The sequence below is a fragment of the Aquila chrysaetos genome, chromosome 4 (genome assembly GCF_900496995.4).
Source record: "Aquila chrysaetos chrysaetos chromosome 4, bAquChr1.4, whole genome shotgun sequence".
NCBI lineage: Eukaryota > Metazoa > Chordata > Aves > Accipitriformes > Accipitridae > Aquila > Aquila chrysaetos.
In genome coordinates this window covers 24,068,399-24,086,943 of record NC_044007.1, presented here as the reverse complement: position 1 = coordinate 24,086,943, position 18,545 = coordinate 24,068,399, and the positions used below count along the sequence as shown (strand labels likewise).

General features: G+C 36.2%; 1 protein-coding gene across 10 annotated transcripts in view; it reads left to right on the top strand.

The window, feature by feature from the left end:
- VPS13B (vacuolar protein sorting 13 homolog B) overlaps nt 1–18,545 on the top strand; it is a 498,323-nt gene that overhangs the window by 249,251 nt on the left and 230,527 nt on the right. For all 10 annotated transcript variants that reach the window (XM_041123226.1, XM_030011504.2, XM_030011500.2 and 7 more), the window contains 2 exons: nt 5,250–5,377; nt 12,204–12,438. In XM_041123226.1, coding sequence (XP_040979160.1) covers nt 5,250–5,377; nt 12,204–12,438 — 363 coding nt within the window. The remainder of the gene's footprint in view (nt 1–5,249; nt 5,378–12,203; nt 12,439–18,545) is intronic.

Here is an 18,545-nt window from a genome sequence, read left to right as displayed (position 1 = left end):
TACCTGTCACCAAGGTCTGGGTGGCCGCAGTGCTCATTGCTTTGTTGTTAGGTCCAGAGACCTTCTCTTCCCCTTGGGGGTGCTGAGTTGTGTCGAACAGGGCTCGATAGGCATGGGCCAGGCCCCAGCACGTTGCAGTGATTTGTATCTCTCTGGAGCTGCCGGGGTGACAGCATACCTTTTCCAAATATTTTACTAGTTCTTCTGGATTCTGCATTTGTTCAGGGGTGAATTTCCAAAACACTGGAGGTGCCCACTTTTCTAGGTACTTGCCCATACTACCCCACACACCCTGCCACTCATAATTATCCAGCCTCGGGGCAGACCTCTGGGTGATCTTCTTAAATAGTTGTTTAACCTTAAACAAGAGCTGAACCACATTCAGAAGCATGCTAATTCCCAGCAGTAGGGCTAGGACCGTGCTGGTATCAACATCCCAAGAGTATTCAAATTTTTCAAAATTCCCAAACACCATTGTAACTGGACTGAAGGAGAAAGGAGAGGGGAAAAAAGGTATCCCACTCATAGACTGGTTTTCCAAGGAGGAAAGGTAAATGGTATAATTATTAATAGTTTCCCACAGATGGCTCCCGCAGTATAAAGGTGACAATGCTGAGTGCAAATACCGGATTAATTCCACAACTGATGACTTTATCATACCATAAACCAGTGTTATACAATACATCAAAGCAAAAACCTTAATCCACCTCCCACGGATGATAAGCAGGAGAAGAGGGACTACATACAGCAAGCGAGGTGATGCATAACAGAACTTTAAAAACCAGAGCAACAACTCTAAGAACACATAAATCAACATAATGACCAGCGACTATAAGACCAATATAATGAATGCTTATAACAAATTTGTTTTAACGAGCTCTGGTCAGGTTTGTCGTTATCTCAACCCTTCGAGCCCCACGTTGGGCGCCAAAATGGACTGTCGTGGTTTAACCCCAGCCAGCAACTAAGCACCACGCAGCCGCTCACTCACTCCCCCCCCACCCAGTGGGATGGGGGAGAAAATCGGGAAAAAGAAGCAAAACCCACGGGTTGAGATAAGAACAGTTTAATAGAACAGAAAAGAAGAAACGGATAATGATAATGATAACACTAATAAAATGACAACAGCAATAATGAAAGGATTGGAATGTACAAATGATGCGCAGTGCAATTGCTCACCACCCGCCGACCGGCACCCAGCTAGTCCCCCGAGCGGCGATTCCCCGCCCCCACTTCCCAGTTCCTATACTAGATGGGACGTCATATGGTATGGAATACCCTGTTGGCCAGTTTGGGTCAGGTGCCCTGGCTGTGTCCTGTGCCAACTTCTTGTGCCCCTCCAGCTTTCTCGCTGGCTGGGCATGAGAAGCTGAAAAATCCTTGACATTAGTCTAAACACTACTAGCAGCAACTGAAAACATCAGTGTTATCAACATTCTTCTCATACTGAACTCAAACCATAGCACCGTACCAGCTACTAGGAAGACAGTTAACTCGTATCCCAGCTGAAACTAGGACACCTTTTCCAACCAGAAAGAAGCTGCTGCCCTCTTAATGCGTGAGGTATCTGAGGCACACAGTGGGCCAGGAGAAGTGAGTCGTCTTTTGCCAGAGGGATGAGACGTGACAGATCTGTACCACGTACAAATTAGGAATAAGGTTTTAGCATTGTATTTTACCTTCCTTTAGTTAAATGGCTAGCTGTAAGGAGAGAGGAGGAACTGAAAGCATGAGGCCACTGGTGAGTACAGATAATCAGTAGTCCTCAACCCAGAAGTGGAAAATCTGTGGTCTTTTCTGCTTTGATTTATTTGCTGAAATGTCAATTTGCCCCAAATCTTCACACTTCAAAAGTTTTTATTTTCCCTTTCGTGTTCCTTAGGTAACTGAATATTAATAGCACAGAATAGCACCATTTTCCCCAAAGATCTTTTTATTTTTAAAACTTTTAAGTATTTTATGGATCAGACTTCTAAAGCAACCAGTTCCCAATAGGCTAAAAAAAACCACAAAGAAGGAGGCATATGTCTATGTAAGAAAGACACCTCTGTCTAGAATTTATACCTATAAGTCTTGCTTAGTGGCATCTCCTATAAAGAGAGTACGTTTATGATTAATTTTGCAGGATTGCCACTTGGAACTCCCTCTATACTTTAACCATAAATTGTGAAATGAATTATGAAAACTGCTGCTTCTGGTAGCTCAATCCTGGTTGATCTGATCAGTCCTTTTTAAAAAGTCTGTTCATTACCAGTGTGTGTTCTGAAATTGATGGTGAGTGAGGCAGCCTGTGAGTGATTGATAGTTGATTGAAATAGTTGTGGTGTATATTTTTACAAAAATACCAATCACACAATATGGGACTAGAAGATGAGAGTAGAAACATTTTCTGTTCCTATACACTGGTTTTCTTAAAAATTCAATTTGTACAACCCAAAGCAGGACCCCCTCTCCCCCATTTTTTTTTTTTCCCCTCATCAGTTTGTGTTTCATACAAATCATATTTTCTATCTAGCTATTGCTGACTGGCTCCTGGCTTCAACACAAGGCTGATTACAGTGCCAGGAAATGTTCCTAGGTTTTCAGTTCAGTAGTAGCTGAGTAGCATAATTATTTTAGGAGATTAACCTTCATACCGAGACACATGGAGCTGATCCAGTCTACATGTCTACTGTAGAGGACTAGCCAAGCACACGATAGCCACACCAAACTCCCACAGTCTCTTAGCAACTGTCATCTACTGATGTCCTTGCCTGGTGGGGAATGAAGACATTGTTCTGTCCCAGCATCCCTTCAGACAAAACTCTGGGACTTAACAGTACAGGAGAAAAATGAACAGAGGACTTGATTCTTCTTTTCAGGAGTTACTTCTGTGCTTGTTTCTTCTTTCCACTCTGAAACGCTTCTTATTACTTCTCTATTTTTCATGATTTCTGGTTGAATAGTTCCTTATCTGTTTGTTGGGTTTCGAGGCTTTCTTTTGGTTGAGTATGGGCTGTTACAGTGAAGCTGTTGTCAATCATGGATATTCCTGGAATTTGAATCAGCTTGTAAGGTTTGAATTGCACATACATGGAGAGAAACAAGTGGTGCTTTCGCCGGCTAATTTTGTTTTTAATTCACAGATAGCTGTTTCTGGCATTAGAAAGTTGATTCCCCTAACTGAGAGAGAATTAGCAGAGCGTGTGTTTCCCAGTGAACAAAACATGGGAGACTGGAACAAAACCTAGCTTTAGGTCCCACTCACGAGGAATGCACTTGTTCAGTGATGTAGGATGTTGATATTCCCTGCTGACTGTGCTGTAGAACATGTAGTTTTACATTGTATTTATCTGTTCATCCTGACCTGAAGCACTCCTTGCCTGTGAGATTTCTAGAGTCTCACAGTGACTTTGTATACCTTTCTTGCCCTTGCCCATACTTTTATTCTGGAGTTCTATGCTCCAGTAACTCTTTTATTTTAATATTTCTTGATACTCAATCTGTTCCTAATTCTTACCTTGTAATATATGTAGTGTAGGGCCTGACTACACAGAGAAGATGGTGTGAACTGAGGTAGGCTAAGAAGTTAAAGCAGTACAGCTATTCCTCACTGAATGTCTTTGTTTTAACTTAATTCATTCATAACGTGGATGGAATACTCACTGCATGGCATAAAAGTGTCCACATGAGAATATATTATGAAATAGCTGCTCCACTCTGCTTCTCCATATGAACAATTTACTTGTTTGCCTCTCCAGCACAGCTGACAACAAACAATCCTGAAATGTCATGCTTTTTACATTCTCATGATCCAATTTTCATTCTTTATCATTCTAATAGATCCATAATTGGAGCCAGGAATATCTGAGAGGACTAACTATACGGCAGTGATAAAAATTCTCTTTCACTCTTTTGACTATCTCTCTTTTTGAATCTTTTGATTCTCCATCAGTTTAATAAAGTTAATGCTTCTCTTTCTTTTCAGATCGTTTAAAATACCCTTTGTTGAAGGATTTTGTCTAGAATATTAATCAACTCTGGTCTTTGCTAGCCTTGATGGAAAAAACGTCATAAATTAATTCCTCAAGTGGCATTAACATTGCATGCTTTTGGCAGAAATTCACCTCAGGTGTTTCGTTTTTAGATCTTTGCATGTTTCCTTGCATGATCAAAACTGACTGAAGACCCAGTGATGCATGTCAGGGGCATTTACTTTTGCTCACCTGAGTTCAGTTGATAGCATAATTTTGTTTTAAGAATTTTTCTGTAGTTTGTATGCCACAGATTTCTCCTATCTGTATAATTGGGAGGTATAAATTGTCACACTTGTGCTGATTTCAATTTAGTTTAAAATGAAGTCATGAAGACTTCATAATTTATTCCTGCAGTTCTGTCAGCTCAACAACATGTAGGCCAAAACTGAAAACATTAAAGAAGCTGACAATAATTTGGTGAGTATCCCAAAACACAAGAAGGAGGATATTCTGAGAGATGACAGGAGGAACTATGTACCACTCATACAGTCGTTAATGAATTTGTAGTTACTACTTGATCTCCTCACTAGTGCTCTTTTGAAGTTCTACTATGTTCGTATGCAATTAAACGCTTCTGTTATCTAAAATCTTCATAATAATATATTCATGTTATTAAATAACTAACAATATAAGGAAATTTCTCTTTTTACTAGAAAACATTGAATTTTGCTGAAATGTTTCATACTTTAGTATCTTTAAGCTTGACAAAGTAAGAAAATGCTTTAAGTTTTGTGCCTTTTTTTGGAAGCATGCTTAAGTTTCTGTTAAGTTAATTTTATAAAGAAAACAAATCAAAGACTGTGATTTAATATGGGCTGTCTTTCATTTCTTACAACGAGTTTAGAAAACTAAAACCTTCTTTAGATTACACTGGCAGCAGTGTATGTGAAAACTTCTTGGATTGCTATTTCGTCACCAAATAGGTTATCACACTTTGAAAACTGTCTTAATTTGCTTAGGTCAAACATTCTTCATAATATTTTCTTAGTGGTTTACGTTTAAAAAGTTTAGACATTTCATTTCATTGCATTTCTCACCAGGCTTAGCTGATACAGTTGTATTGCCAAGTTTAAAACTAATAATAGACATACTATTACTATGTCCATAGTGAGATACATAGTGAGAGAAAATCTCTTTTAGAATTTAAAATCAGTAATTTTTTTCTTTGCTACCAGTAAGTGTATTACTTAGTTATCTATTATTTCTGTAACTGAGTTTTGTTATTTGCATTAGAATCTCGTCCTTTGTCACTTCCTGTGAAAACCATGCTGAATTCATCTGAAAGCTGCAGAAGTCCTGAAGAAAGAATGAAGGAATTTATTGGAATAGTGTGGAATGCAGTTAAGTGCCTTACACTTCAGGTAAGATGAAAAGGAAGTGGAAAAAAAACTATGTCTTTCCAAACTTTATGATACTTTTTATGCATCCTAGTGCTTTTTATTAGAGGGTTTTTAAAGGAGCTCCTGAGTTTTATTGTCTTATTTCAGTAGTTTCAAAGTCTTAGAGAATGAAAAATAAAATATAGATTTGTGGTAAATTAAGCAAAGAATGCTTTGGGTTTAGAATATTAGTTTTTTAAATACTTTTTTATATCTAAGGGGAAGATCCTTAAAAAAATTATATGAAGAAAAAAAATGCTTGTTACACTTTTCTGTATTATAAACATAGCTATACACCTTTTTATCCATAGTTAGACTTGCAGAATACCTTCCTTTATAAAAATATTTGAGGAAAGTGTGTAGGATAAATACCTTCTTAGAGTGTATGATACAATATGATCTTATACAGTCATGGCTCAGCTGCTTACTTGTCTGCCTTTTCATAGATGACCACTCGGATTAAACCAGACTGCTCTAGATTGTGATCGCTGATCAGTAAAAGCAGAGTTTTCATGTAGCAGTATATATGCGTGTTATACACAAAAAAGACCATATTAGAAGTCCAATGTTAAGATTGCATGATCAAATACTAGATGGTCTAGAAACGCTAGAATTAGGATTCTGTTCTTCCAAGTATATATCAAATGCCTGCTTAGAAATTACCTTAATTTAGAATTACTATAATCTGCACCTTTTGAACAGTACATTCTATGAGATTGGTATTTTATGGTACGCCAGCATATAGCAGCAAAACTGTTTTTGTGTTAAAATAAAAAAATAAAGAAACCCTCCTATTTCTGACAGAAAGTAATTGTTGCATGCGTGTTCCTTCTTCCTAACAAGAAGTATATTTATTTGTATACAGGCTCATCCCAGAACCTGTGTCTGTCTTACTTCCATTTCATGCAGAAAGTACTTTGGGTTCAAAATATTGGAAAGTTTGAAATTTTAAGTTTTGCCTGAGCGAGAACTTCAGACTTGTGACTTGGTTGCAGAACATACTGAAGTCGAGGAGATGCTTTCTATTAAATCTGTTTCATTTTTAGCCAGCTTTTTCATCATTGTTTCATGAGTATTTTGCTTGTTTTCTTTTCTTTCTTAATGTTGTCACCACTGGAGATTCAAATGGCTAGATAAGGGGAGTCAAGAGAGAGAATTTGTAAGGTGTTTGAAGGAAGCCCTGTATTTTTGTTATGTGTCTGGGTGGTACCTAGCACAATGAGACTCCCTATATACATGAGGCTTACAGTTTGAGTCATAATAATGAGGATGATGAAGAGCTGGATCCTTTATAAATGGGAAAATTGAATCAGGACTAAGATATTGTGCTCGTACATTGTGAGCAACCATCAAAGTGAATTTGTTTTGAAGAATGGTTAAGATACTGACCAGCTAAAAATGAAGTTTGCTTGTTACCAAGTAGAAAAAAAAAGGTTGTGTTCAAACTAGTGTTTTCTTTGTGGAGGTGAAAGCTGATGACAGTGATAGGCACATGTTTTCTCAGAGTATTTGTAAATATATCTCTGCTCTGACATAATACACTCACTATAATAAAGGGTTATGACTCTGTTTTTCAATTCAAGTACAGTATGACATATTTATTTTATTAACATAATATGCATTTTGTTAAACACATAAATATTAAATTCATACAAATTTTCTGTATTTTATTATAATTTGGCATGAAAAAGGCAAATTTCTAGAATATTTTGTCTGGTTAAATGCTAGAGCACTTAGACTGTTTTTTCTAAAGCTATTTTCATGTTCCTGGATCTGTTATTAACATGAGTGTAGAACAGAAAAGTCTGTAGTTGTCGTCAGATAAAACAGAACTTCATAACTTAAAATCATCAAAGGATTATTCTTTTAGTGGAAGTTTGAGTAAGTAAATGTGTTTGGAACCAAAGTAACTGGAAAGTTTATTTTGGATCCAAAGCTGGTACTTGCTTAGCCCTAGCCCTGGCTTGCTCATGATAGAATATTGCATGAAGATTTTGTGCATTGGAGTTCTGGTAGACTATTAATATTTAAGTGAAAAGACCTTCATACTTAACTGTAAAAAGTTGTTTTTATTATTTAGTTGTTGTAGGATTTTATATGCAGCCTTGAAGTGTTTTTGGCAACTACACTGTGTAGGTGGGTAATACTGACTTTTCATGTGTTCTTCTTACTAATAGTTGCTAAAATTGTAGAGCAGTATCAACACAATTATTTTTAATTGGTTGTTAATGCTGAATTCCAGTGAGGACAATGAAGGATCTGTATTAAAAGCAAATGAATTAATGAGTAATGTTGCAATGAATGCCAACTAAATAAGAGTGTAATTATTACATATAAAACAGCCAGATATTCCAGATGCTTTTAAATATCCCTGAAATTATTTGAAAAAATGAGTCTGTTTCCTGAAATTATTGAAAATAATATTTTCTTTAAAGCATATAACTTGTACAAAATTTTAGTCAAAGTGAAACATTGATTGAAAGAACAGAAACATAAGGATGAGACTGACTAGAGTTCCTGTTCTTTGAACAGTGGTCTTTATTCATGGGTCAGGAAGAGATTCTGTGACTTGTAATTTAGCAGTTACAACTATCCGCAGTTATGAGATAGGATGATTTCTTAAATTGGTTACTTAGCACAAACTGACAAAAAAAGAAATTTTCCATAACTAAATAAAAACTTTTAAAAATCAAGCTTTCTTACAAAAGAATAGGAATACTGTGTAGTACTAAAACATTGTGTTTTAAGCGGTCAAAGAAAATGCAGCTGATCCTTATTATACTCATTTGTCTGTCCAGGTAGCCTGCTCTCTTAGTTCTCTTACTCATGTGCTCTGCTTTCCATTCATATCATTTTTACTTTTTGTCATACTTCAAAACATGAATTTCTGGCCTGCCTTTTTAAATTCTAACAAACAGTGCATGTCTGGCTCAACTGCAGATGGTCTAATTGGGTAGAGCTAATTTGGATGTCAGAGGCTGAGGTATGGTCTTACAATGACTGCACCAGAACCTCTGCATGAAATGTGTAAAAGTGGTTCTTTGCAATTCTGGGAGTCATTGCGAGATTATATTCTGTACTTGAAACTCCAGAAAAACATATTAGCCTTTCTGCCAAGAGCATATGATGGATGATGACTAATGCAGAGAGAGGCTACTTCCCAGGAGACACCTTTATGTGAGTGTCACCTTGTGGGTCATCTTGAATGCCTCTAATTGGTTTATACAGCTATAAAATGTGGGTTAGGGAAGGGAATGTCCGTATGGTTTCACTGTCATGAAAGGCTGTAAAGACTCTTGTACAACCTGTCCCTCTTCGTTGCACTTGTGCAGGACAGCTATGGTGTGTCACTTGTTTTGTTTCACTCCCTCCCACCCACCCTCCTCAGTTCAGAAGACCTAATTCTTCTGCAGTATATATTGCACTGTTCTCTCTATTGAGAAACATTCTCTTTTTATAAAATTTGAATTAAAAATACCCCATTTATTTCAGTAACCTAATACTTTCTCCTCTTTATACAAAGAGTCTTAAAGTAATTGCACTTTTTTAGGCTTATATATTAGTAAAAGGTTAGAGTGATATGCTTTGCATAACTTACAGAAAGTAGAAGGGAAAATACTGCTTGCTACATTGGTTTATCGTTAGTGTATGTTACTTAGCATGTATAGGCCTTGACATAATAGAAGTGAAAATAGGGGGTGATTCTGTTTCAAGAATTTGTAATAATTCCTTCTCTTTAACACATGAATGTGTTCAGTATTGGCAAAAGACCACGTTGCTACCAAAACTGAAATAAGATCCTTGAAACAGAAAGGATGTTGCCATGGAAAAATGAAGTAACACTCAGTGCAGCTGCGAAGCATTAATGAATAGGATATTTTTTTAAAAGATCATTTGTGTTTGGTGTGGCTTGGAGGGTCCCAACCAGATGGTTTCCATGAACAGGATCTGACCCCCAGCTTGAGGACTTCTTACTGGCAGATTACTTCATTTTCTTTCCCTTGGATTGTCAGATCCTTACATTAATGCAAGATTTACTGCTGCAGATTTATATTCAGTTACATAAATCAGTCACATTTTACATTAAATTCACAATTTTAGACATACAGTTTAACAGTTATTTAAAAAGTGTAAAAAGATTTATATGATAGCTTTAATATATGCTATTGATGTAGTTTAATTTTAAGAATTTGGATTACATATATTTTAAAGCACTTTCCGATTGGTGAAGCAATCTGTAGCACACATTCTCACTTTTGTCCAACGTATAATTCCATCATTTTAGGTGCCCGCTTCCATTCCTTCACTGGAACTTGTTATTAGACAGATGTCCAGATTCTGTCAGATGAAAGTACACAAATTCCATTGAAGTTGATAGTTGTGTGTAAGCAGAATCTGCCTATGAGAAGTTCCACAGGTGCAATTCAATTTTGCACTTATTGAACCCTTGTGCACCCAAGTTGGCAATTTCTTATTGCATAATTTGCCGTAAAATGTGGAATTTCGACATATGTTCATTGTGTTGGCCTTTGAAATCCTGCAATAAGGTTTTGCCAAATTCATTTATTCATATAAAACTTTAAATGAAACACAAGTAAGCAAACCATATCTGTAAGCAAATCTGTAATATTACATATGGAGCACCTGATGCCACTGTGTAAATTCCACCAAAATTCATGGTCCAAATCCCATTCAGTTGTTTGAAATTGAATGGCAAAGTAGCTGCCTATGTAAACAGGAAATTCCCTCAGGCATTTGAAGGAGTCAAACTGTTGTGGTTCCACTTCAATATTATTGGTACGGCAAAGTAGAATAAAACAAAAATGATTTGAAGAGCTTGTCTTCAGTACAAAGCTGTATTGAACAGTAAATTAAGTGTAAAAAATCTACTGAGTATTGAGATATCTTTTCAAGAGTACTTTGTAAAACATCTCCTGTAGACCCTGCTGCTGGTAATGTGATGAAGTATAGTATCTCTCCAAGTTGGTGGAATTTGGGGGTTATTATTACCACATGGTTTGTATATCCAGGCAGCATTTGATGTTAATCGTCATGGATATATATATATATGTATATATGAAGAGCGGATGATTTGTTACAAACTGTTTACTCAGCAAATGCACTGATAAAACAAAAGTTATACTGATCATAAGTTTTTTTGTCATCTATTTATCATTATCCCACAATGCCTTGACCTGCAACCTATTACTAATAGACCAGAAAACGATCTAATGTGTCACTGTAAAAATCTTTGCAAATTGACACGACTAATTTACCAGTTAAAAAAAAAAATACAAATCTATTACATCTGTAACAATACACCGTTGCTTTTCATCCAGTATAAATAAAATACACTCTGCAACCTTGGATCAATAAACTACTTATCAAAGATGTAATTAACTTCATTTTACAACTCAAACAGTTCTAAAACTAGAAACAAACACAGACTTCATGTAACAATGTATTTATTTGTGCAAAATTCTACTTACATTTTTCTGCAGTGAATTCTTGTCAGTTTGTCTAAGCAAAAGGGCACAAAAAAGCTGAAATAAAGATGAATATCTGTGTTCTCACTAGGCTGGCAAAGTACTTATGGTGCTGGGGAATTCCAGCTCTATTGCAAATCACTGTTGTGGTCTTGAGGGACTATTAGCCTTCAGGGGAGGGTATGGAGTACAAACCTTGGTTATCAGTTCTAAGCTGTGATGTCTTTAATGATTTCAAATTGAAAGACTGTTAGTAAGTTTACAGCAAACAAATGTTCTTTTATCACAGCTACAAATATCATCTTGTGTCCAACATTTTGTACACTAGACTTTTCCAAAAAGTGTGAAGAAATGAGCTGAATCATAGCTTGTACTTGCTAACAGAGTGTTTTAAGCGTGCAGGCTGTTAGGGCTATTTGATATCCAGGTGCAGAATACTACTTGTAAGAGCCAAGGAAGACTAACAGTCTGTAGCTTACACCACCTCTGAGTTAACAAGTCGTGATGAGTTCAGTTCTTGGTTTGGGCTCACTCAGCCTTGCTAGAAGCTCACAAGGAGGTGGCAGAATGGTCAGAAATGTTTCAGGGTAACAGCATTGCTTGAAAATAAAGAACAAAAAAGTGCGATTTCATATGAAACAATATGCACTACTTCTGATTTGCAATGAAAACAGGAAAAAAGCTGTATAAACTTTGTGAACTTTGTTTCTCTTTCTCTTCGGGTATGTATGTACCTATCCATTTGTTTCAAAGTCAGTTTTTCACTAAAGTTTCTATTTTTTCCTAGTTTACCTGATGATTAACCTTTTTGTACATGCTCATTACGCTTGACTACAAAGTAAAGACAGAATTTTCCCTGAAATAGGCTTTATAGAAGTCTTTATAGAAAGTAACAGCATATAAAATGTTGGTTAGTTCTAGAGACTTAGCTATTGCTAACAAAAGCTAATGAACTGCAGAAAGAGGAGGGCTTTCTCAGCTTTATTGTGAGAACGTTTTCTGACTCAGTTACGCTTCTTGTAAAAAGCTGTTGAAATGTAGATAGATGTATATTTGGTTTATACGGCAACACCTTTCTGATCAAATTTACAGACCAAAATCACACTACTTCTTCCCTCCCCTGCCATAATCATAATTTACAGGAATGTATTATTTTCTAACATTTTGTGTCATCTTTCCTCTTAATTCAACTAAAAGCTAAGACTATTTTCAATCAGCTGTGATAGATGAGTAACTCGAGATTTTGTACCAAGATGAATACTCCATGCTGGGGGAAAAATAGTAATGTTTCTGAGAAATCTTTCTTGGCTTTGTTTTTTCAGCTTGAAGTGCAATCTTGTTGCGTATTCCTTCCCAATGATAGCCTGCCTTCCCCCAGTACTATTGTGTCGGGTGACATTCCTGGGACTGTGCGAAGCTGGTACCATGGGCAGGCCAGTATGCCTGGGACACTTGTTGTCTGCTTGCCCCAGATAAAGATTATGAGCGCTGGACACAAACACATGGAACCATTGCAGGAAATCCCATTTGTTGTGCTGAAACCCATCCTGGAAGAAGGTAGTGTGATAAACTCAAAAAAGCTTACTCTTTAATTTCCATTTTTTACTGTTATTAAAATGATCTTCATTTTATTTCGAAAACTTCTGATGTTGTGCTGCTTTTTTAGCAGTATGTTATGTAGATGGCTAGAAATACTAATGACAGTGTTTGCCCCACAGAAATCAAAGTGAAACTTATCACCATTGAGAGAGTTTTGTGCTATGTTTTGTATGTTTGTTGAAGCCAAGAGAATTCAGAAGTGTTTACCTTCATTGGTTTTGTCATTTGAGTTACTGTGTAGCCACAAACAGTTGGTTTTATGCAACAGGAAGGGGCAGTGAGTTGTAAATTTCACGACAGAAGGAGGTGGGTTAGGAGAAGCTTCTCATGCCACCTTTGCTTGAGGGGAAAAAAAAAAAAAAAAAAAAAAAGATCTTGGAACTAACATTCAGACTGGACATTAGGAAAAGGTTCTTCACTGAGACAGTGGTTGGTCACTTGAACAGGCTCCGCAGGTGAGTGGTCACGGCACCAACCCTGTCAAGAGTTCAAGATGTGTCTGGACAACACTCTTAGACATGTGATCTAGTTTAGGTAGTCCTGCGAGGAGCAGGGATTTCGACTTGATGATCCTTATGGGTCCCTTCCAACTTGAGATATTCTGTGATTCAATGTAAGATGAGAAAAGAAATTCATAAGTATAACAGACTATCAAAAGAAAAGAATGAGGATTTTATTGGTCATCATGATAGGCAACAATTGTGTTCTGTTTTGTGTCTATAGGGATTGTAGCAAGGTTTTTGTAGAGATTTGAAGAAAAAAATTAAGAAGGTTTGTACAAGTGTTTACGGGGAAATGCTCTTGTGCATAGGCTAAGGATGAGAAAAAGTACTGTAGTTCATATTTGAAAAGCTAATATTTGATAGAGATTTGAGTTGTAGACCAATTTGAGGGAAGAATCAGCTTTTAACATTCTGCAACTGATGGAGAAATGAAAGGAGGGGATAAGCTGTAAAGAACCTAGCAAGTGCAAACAAGCTGCTTATGTTCAATACGATTTTTTTAAAAATAGAACCCTTAGAAATGATCAAAGTAAATGGTAAATGGATTTGCAGCAGTATCCTGAAAGACTACTGATGTAAAAATCTTGTTCTACAGATATTCATGTAAAAATTGTGTATTGGAAATAGGTGAGGCAAGTATCCCTAACAGTCTTGAGTCTTGGGGTTGGGGTTTATTTTAATGGCATTCATGAGATCTAGCCTCATAACCAAGTGTAAAATTTCATGGAAATGCTAGTTCTTGTGGTTTAACCCCAGTGGACAACTAAGCACCACACAGCCACTTGATCACTCCTCCATAGTGGGATAAGGAGAGAATTGGAAGAGTAAAAGTGAGAAAACTCATGAGTTGAGATAAAGACAGTTTAATAGGTAAAAGCAAAATCCGCATGCACAAGCAAAGCAAAATAAGGAATTAAATTGATACTTCCCACTAGCAGGCAGGTGTTCAGCCATTTCGGGGAAAGCAGGGCTCCATCACACATAACGGTTACTTGGGAAGGCAAATGCCGTAACTCCAAATGCCCTTCCCCTTCCTCCTTCCCCCAGCTGTTATTCCTGAGCATGGTGTCATATGGAATGGGATATCCCTTTGGTCAGCTGGGGTCAGCTGTCCCGGCTGTGTCCCCTCCCAACTTCTTGTGCACCCCCAGCATACTCGCTGGTGGGATGGGGTGAGAAGCAGAAAAGGCCTTGACTCTGTGTGAGCACTGCTCAGCAATAACTAAAACATCCCAGCATTATCGAACACTGTTTTCAGCACAGATCCAAAACATAGCCCCATACTAGCTACTATGAAGAAAATGAACTCTATTGCAGCCAAACCCAGTACATTGGTGTACACTTAGTTCATTATTGTATTCTTGAACTATATTATTTGGAAAGAATTGTTGCTGGTTTGTGTATTTGTTCTAAGATGAAGAGAGGGAGATGCAGCAATTGTTCTATTGCTTTTGTGACAGCGTTTTCTGGGAAAAATATAGTTATTTCTGCATACTTATTGCTGAAACATAAACAATTATAAAGCATATGCTATGAAAAATTAAGTCAAAAGCACATTCTGGAGCTACTCCTGTTCCATCTGAAATTAATTTTGATTTATAACAGTGTTTTCCCTCTCCCTTAGTTCTGCCACTTATATTGGACCCTTCTCCTCCTTCCTGTATTTCACCTTAACTCACATCAACAAAAATAAAATTGTAGTTTTTAATACTGAAAGTCATATTGGAGATAGCTGCTAACTGAAAAGGAAAAAAAAAAAAGAGGGAGAGAATTATATATGTGTTTTTCCTAATAACTTTCAGTAGGAATGATCTAATTTGCTAATCATAGTGATAGATGAAAGATAAAGAAATTTAACGAAAGTCTTTTGTTTGTTTTAAACTGATGATGTCACGTAAACCATTTATGAAAGTAAGAAGTCATTTGAATTTTGTCAAACCCAGATTTGAAGGAAAGATCCTAGTGAGAGAAAAGAATCCCCCTGGTTGGGATAAAGCCTATGGTAAGGAATTTATTTGTGTGTGGCTTTGTGCTCTGGGAATAATGCCAAACAGAAGTTCTCACAATCTTGATATTTTTGATTTTCTAATAGCACTGTTGCCTTCTCCCATGCCAAAACTCCCCCTTAAACAGACTGTTAAACAGTTTTTTCAAAGCTTTTAAGTCACCTTCTTTGTTTCTTCCCATGCAGAGGTAAATAATTTTTATGGACTTTTATTGGGAGAGTTTCTTAATTTGCATTCTGTCTTTGAACAAGACTTCAGGGACATACCATAATTCTTAAGACATGTTAGCATCTCTCTGAAATCACATTTATTGATCCTTGCTTTTCCTGAAAACTATTTTTTTAATCATTCCTTCTTTTATAAAGAAGATATAAGTAAAATGCTTGTTCACAAGGATGCATGTTACTTTTAAGAAAGCTGTATGCTCACTCATATATTTTTCTTAGTACACAAAAAACTAAAAGAGAAGGAAAAAGGAGCATAGTCATTTGGGGATATTGCAGCCTACTCACAGAGACTTACTGACCTCAACATGTCAACGTACTGTAAAAATAGCTTATACAATATCCCACAGTCAGGTCTTTCCATTTGTTTTCAGAGTTCTGATACATTTCTTTTCTGACGTAATTGTAGTTTGTAGGAATACTTAAAAGAACATTTTAAGTACAGTACTTCGATTCAGAAACGTAATTTAGCTCAGTCATACTAAGTAACATATGAACAGAAATGGATTTATCTATGTAAAGAATGAGATATTCTGTTGAACTTTTGTTGAATAACAAGTACAACTAAATAAGTTCATAAAAAGGTATTTAATTACATTAAATATTATCTTTATAGTTCAAATCAATCAGATGATAGATCCATGAGGTAGTATTCACTGAGGATATTAAAACAGAATCACAGATTCATAGAACAGCCCAGGTTGGAAGGGACCTTGAATGATCATGTGGTCCAAACTTTTGTGGCAAAGGGAGCCTAGATGAGATTATCCAGCACCCAGTGTAGTCACTTCTTGAAAACCCCCACATCCCTGGGGAGATTGTTCCAGTGAATGATTGTTCTTAGTGTAAAACATTTCCTTCTTACATCAAGATTAAACCTCTCCCGGTGCAACTTGTACCTGTTGCCCCTTGTATTCTCCATTTGGCTCCTTGTGAAGAGGGGGACCTCTGTCCTGTTCATAGCTGCCCTTTAAGTAAAGTAGTTACTAAGAAGAAATTAAATAGTTAGAAATTCAGTTTGAGCAGAACTGAAATGTTTAGAGAACTGCCTAGAGTGAGTTGTGACTTCCTGTGCATGCTTGTATAAATCCAACTTCAAATACTTGACAATTCATCCATATACTCTCTAAGTCCCAACCTATAGTGATAGGATAAAATGTGATAAATTTACAGTTGGACAATATATGTTGTTATGATCCGGACTTCTGGACTGCTGGTCTTCCAAAATTTAAAATGTTATAATAGGAAAATAAATTGAAGACATGAAGGGAACTAAAATTTTGCTTTGGGTAAAGGAAGCTTACCTTTTTAATTATTATAATTTAGAATCTTTTCCTGGCTTCTGCTCATGTTTTTAAACTGGTTACTGAATGTACACTGGCAATCATGTAAATCACTGTATTCCAAACATTTAAATCCGAGAGATGGCTTTTGTTTGTGAAATATGACAAATTATGTAACCTCACAGATTTTTTGTAGCATATGTTTAAACTCACTAAGTTGTCGAGTGACTTGTAGGTAAATAGAAAATAAGGGCTTCTAGTACTAGTGTGTGAATTAATTATAATGAAATGTATAGGTCATAAACTACTACAATATAACAGAAGCATATAGACTTCAACCTGCAAAAAAGGCAGTTAAATGTTTAAAGCAGAGTGGCAGTATGTTGCCATTCTTAGAAGTTATAATCTTGTATTAGATTTTAAAAAATGTTCAACTTCAATATAATAACTGAAAAATAATTTCTGTAAATTTTAAGATGAATATTTGGCATTCAAACAGTGTGCTGTTTGAGTTTATATTCAATGTCACCATCTGTAAAACATGGTAATTATTGTATTTAACTTATCCGTTGTGGTTAATGACCTTATAAAATTAGTCCTGGCATTTTGGTGACATTCTTCAGTATGTGAATAGCAATCAAGTTCTGCATAAACAACTTGTTAATGTTGTGTTCAGCTGTTAGACCTCTCTAGTAGCTGAGTTTAAGTTAGAAAAGCCTGTGTGTTTGTGCTTACATTTGAAGTCTGTGGAACTAAGTCTCATCTGCTGAAAGTGAGCTCTGGACTTGGGCAGAGCCCTTAGGGCTTTCGACCGGGTGCACCTAGGATTATGCAGCCATACAGCTGCTTCCCTGTTGCCCGACTGGGAGGAAGTAAAACAGTGACCTAACATGTAATAATTGCAGTATCTTTTTCTTTTAAATGTTGCATGTCGCATGAGAATGTAAGTGCATTGGAAATCCATGTAAAGACCCTGCAGTGTGGGTACAGAAGGAGAAATGAAGACCAAGTAGTCAAGAAGCTTTTTTGAAGATTGCAAAGGATACCTTTAGCAAGCCTGGGAATAGATCCCAGATCATATGCATGATAAAGCTTTCATGGTCTCTCTCCTACCATTAATTATTTTAAACAAACAAAATTTCTCTTTTGTACAACTGTCAACATTGTGTACACAACATTGTGTACAACTGCCGCTTCTGCAATCTGATTTTTAAAATAAAGAGAAGTGTCATATAAAAGTGAGAGCAAACATATAACAATTATTAGTAAAGTACATTTATCAACATTGTATGTCATGCATATGGAAAGGCTTATGATGAGAATTAACTCTAGGTAAGAAACAATGTGCATCAAATAACTACCAGAGAAAGTGCTTGCACATAGCAAAAATTTGTAATTATATATATTGGAAAAATAACTCAAACACTCTGTAGGAAAGGAGATTTGCTAAACTATTGCAAATAGCAGATAAATTATGAATGCCAGTTGTTTGAAAATTGTCTGGTGATTGGGTCAGTCAACTGCCAAAGATCTGAAAGTGGTATTTACAAATCTAAGAAGCTATCAAAGCAGTTGAAATATCTTAATGAATACATTTTCAAGTTTTTTAAATCAGTAGTGATGTTTGAAGAAATTAAAAATAAGGATTTATCAGAGTAGTAGATCAGGCGTTAACCACAATCTTCAACCATACTAGGGGTCTTTCATATGTATCTTTTGTAATCTTGCCCGTAAGAGATGTGGTGTGAGTTCTAGTTCCACTGAAGACAATGTCAGGTTTACTTATAATATATCAGTGTAAAAGAATCTCAGCAATTAGGTGACAAAACAATAGTATACGTGGATAGTAAGGTTAGATGTAGAGAAAATATCTGTGGCACTAACTTTTCCTTCCATCCTGCTAATAAATAATTTTTTAAATAAATTCTATGAACAGTGTTGCTTTTCATGTTTAGACACTTTGAATTAATTATTTACAGAGTTTCATAAAACCAATCTGCAAATGAATGCAGGTACAGTTTTTTTAAAAAATGAATAAAGCAAGCATAG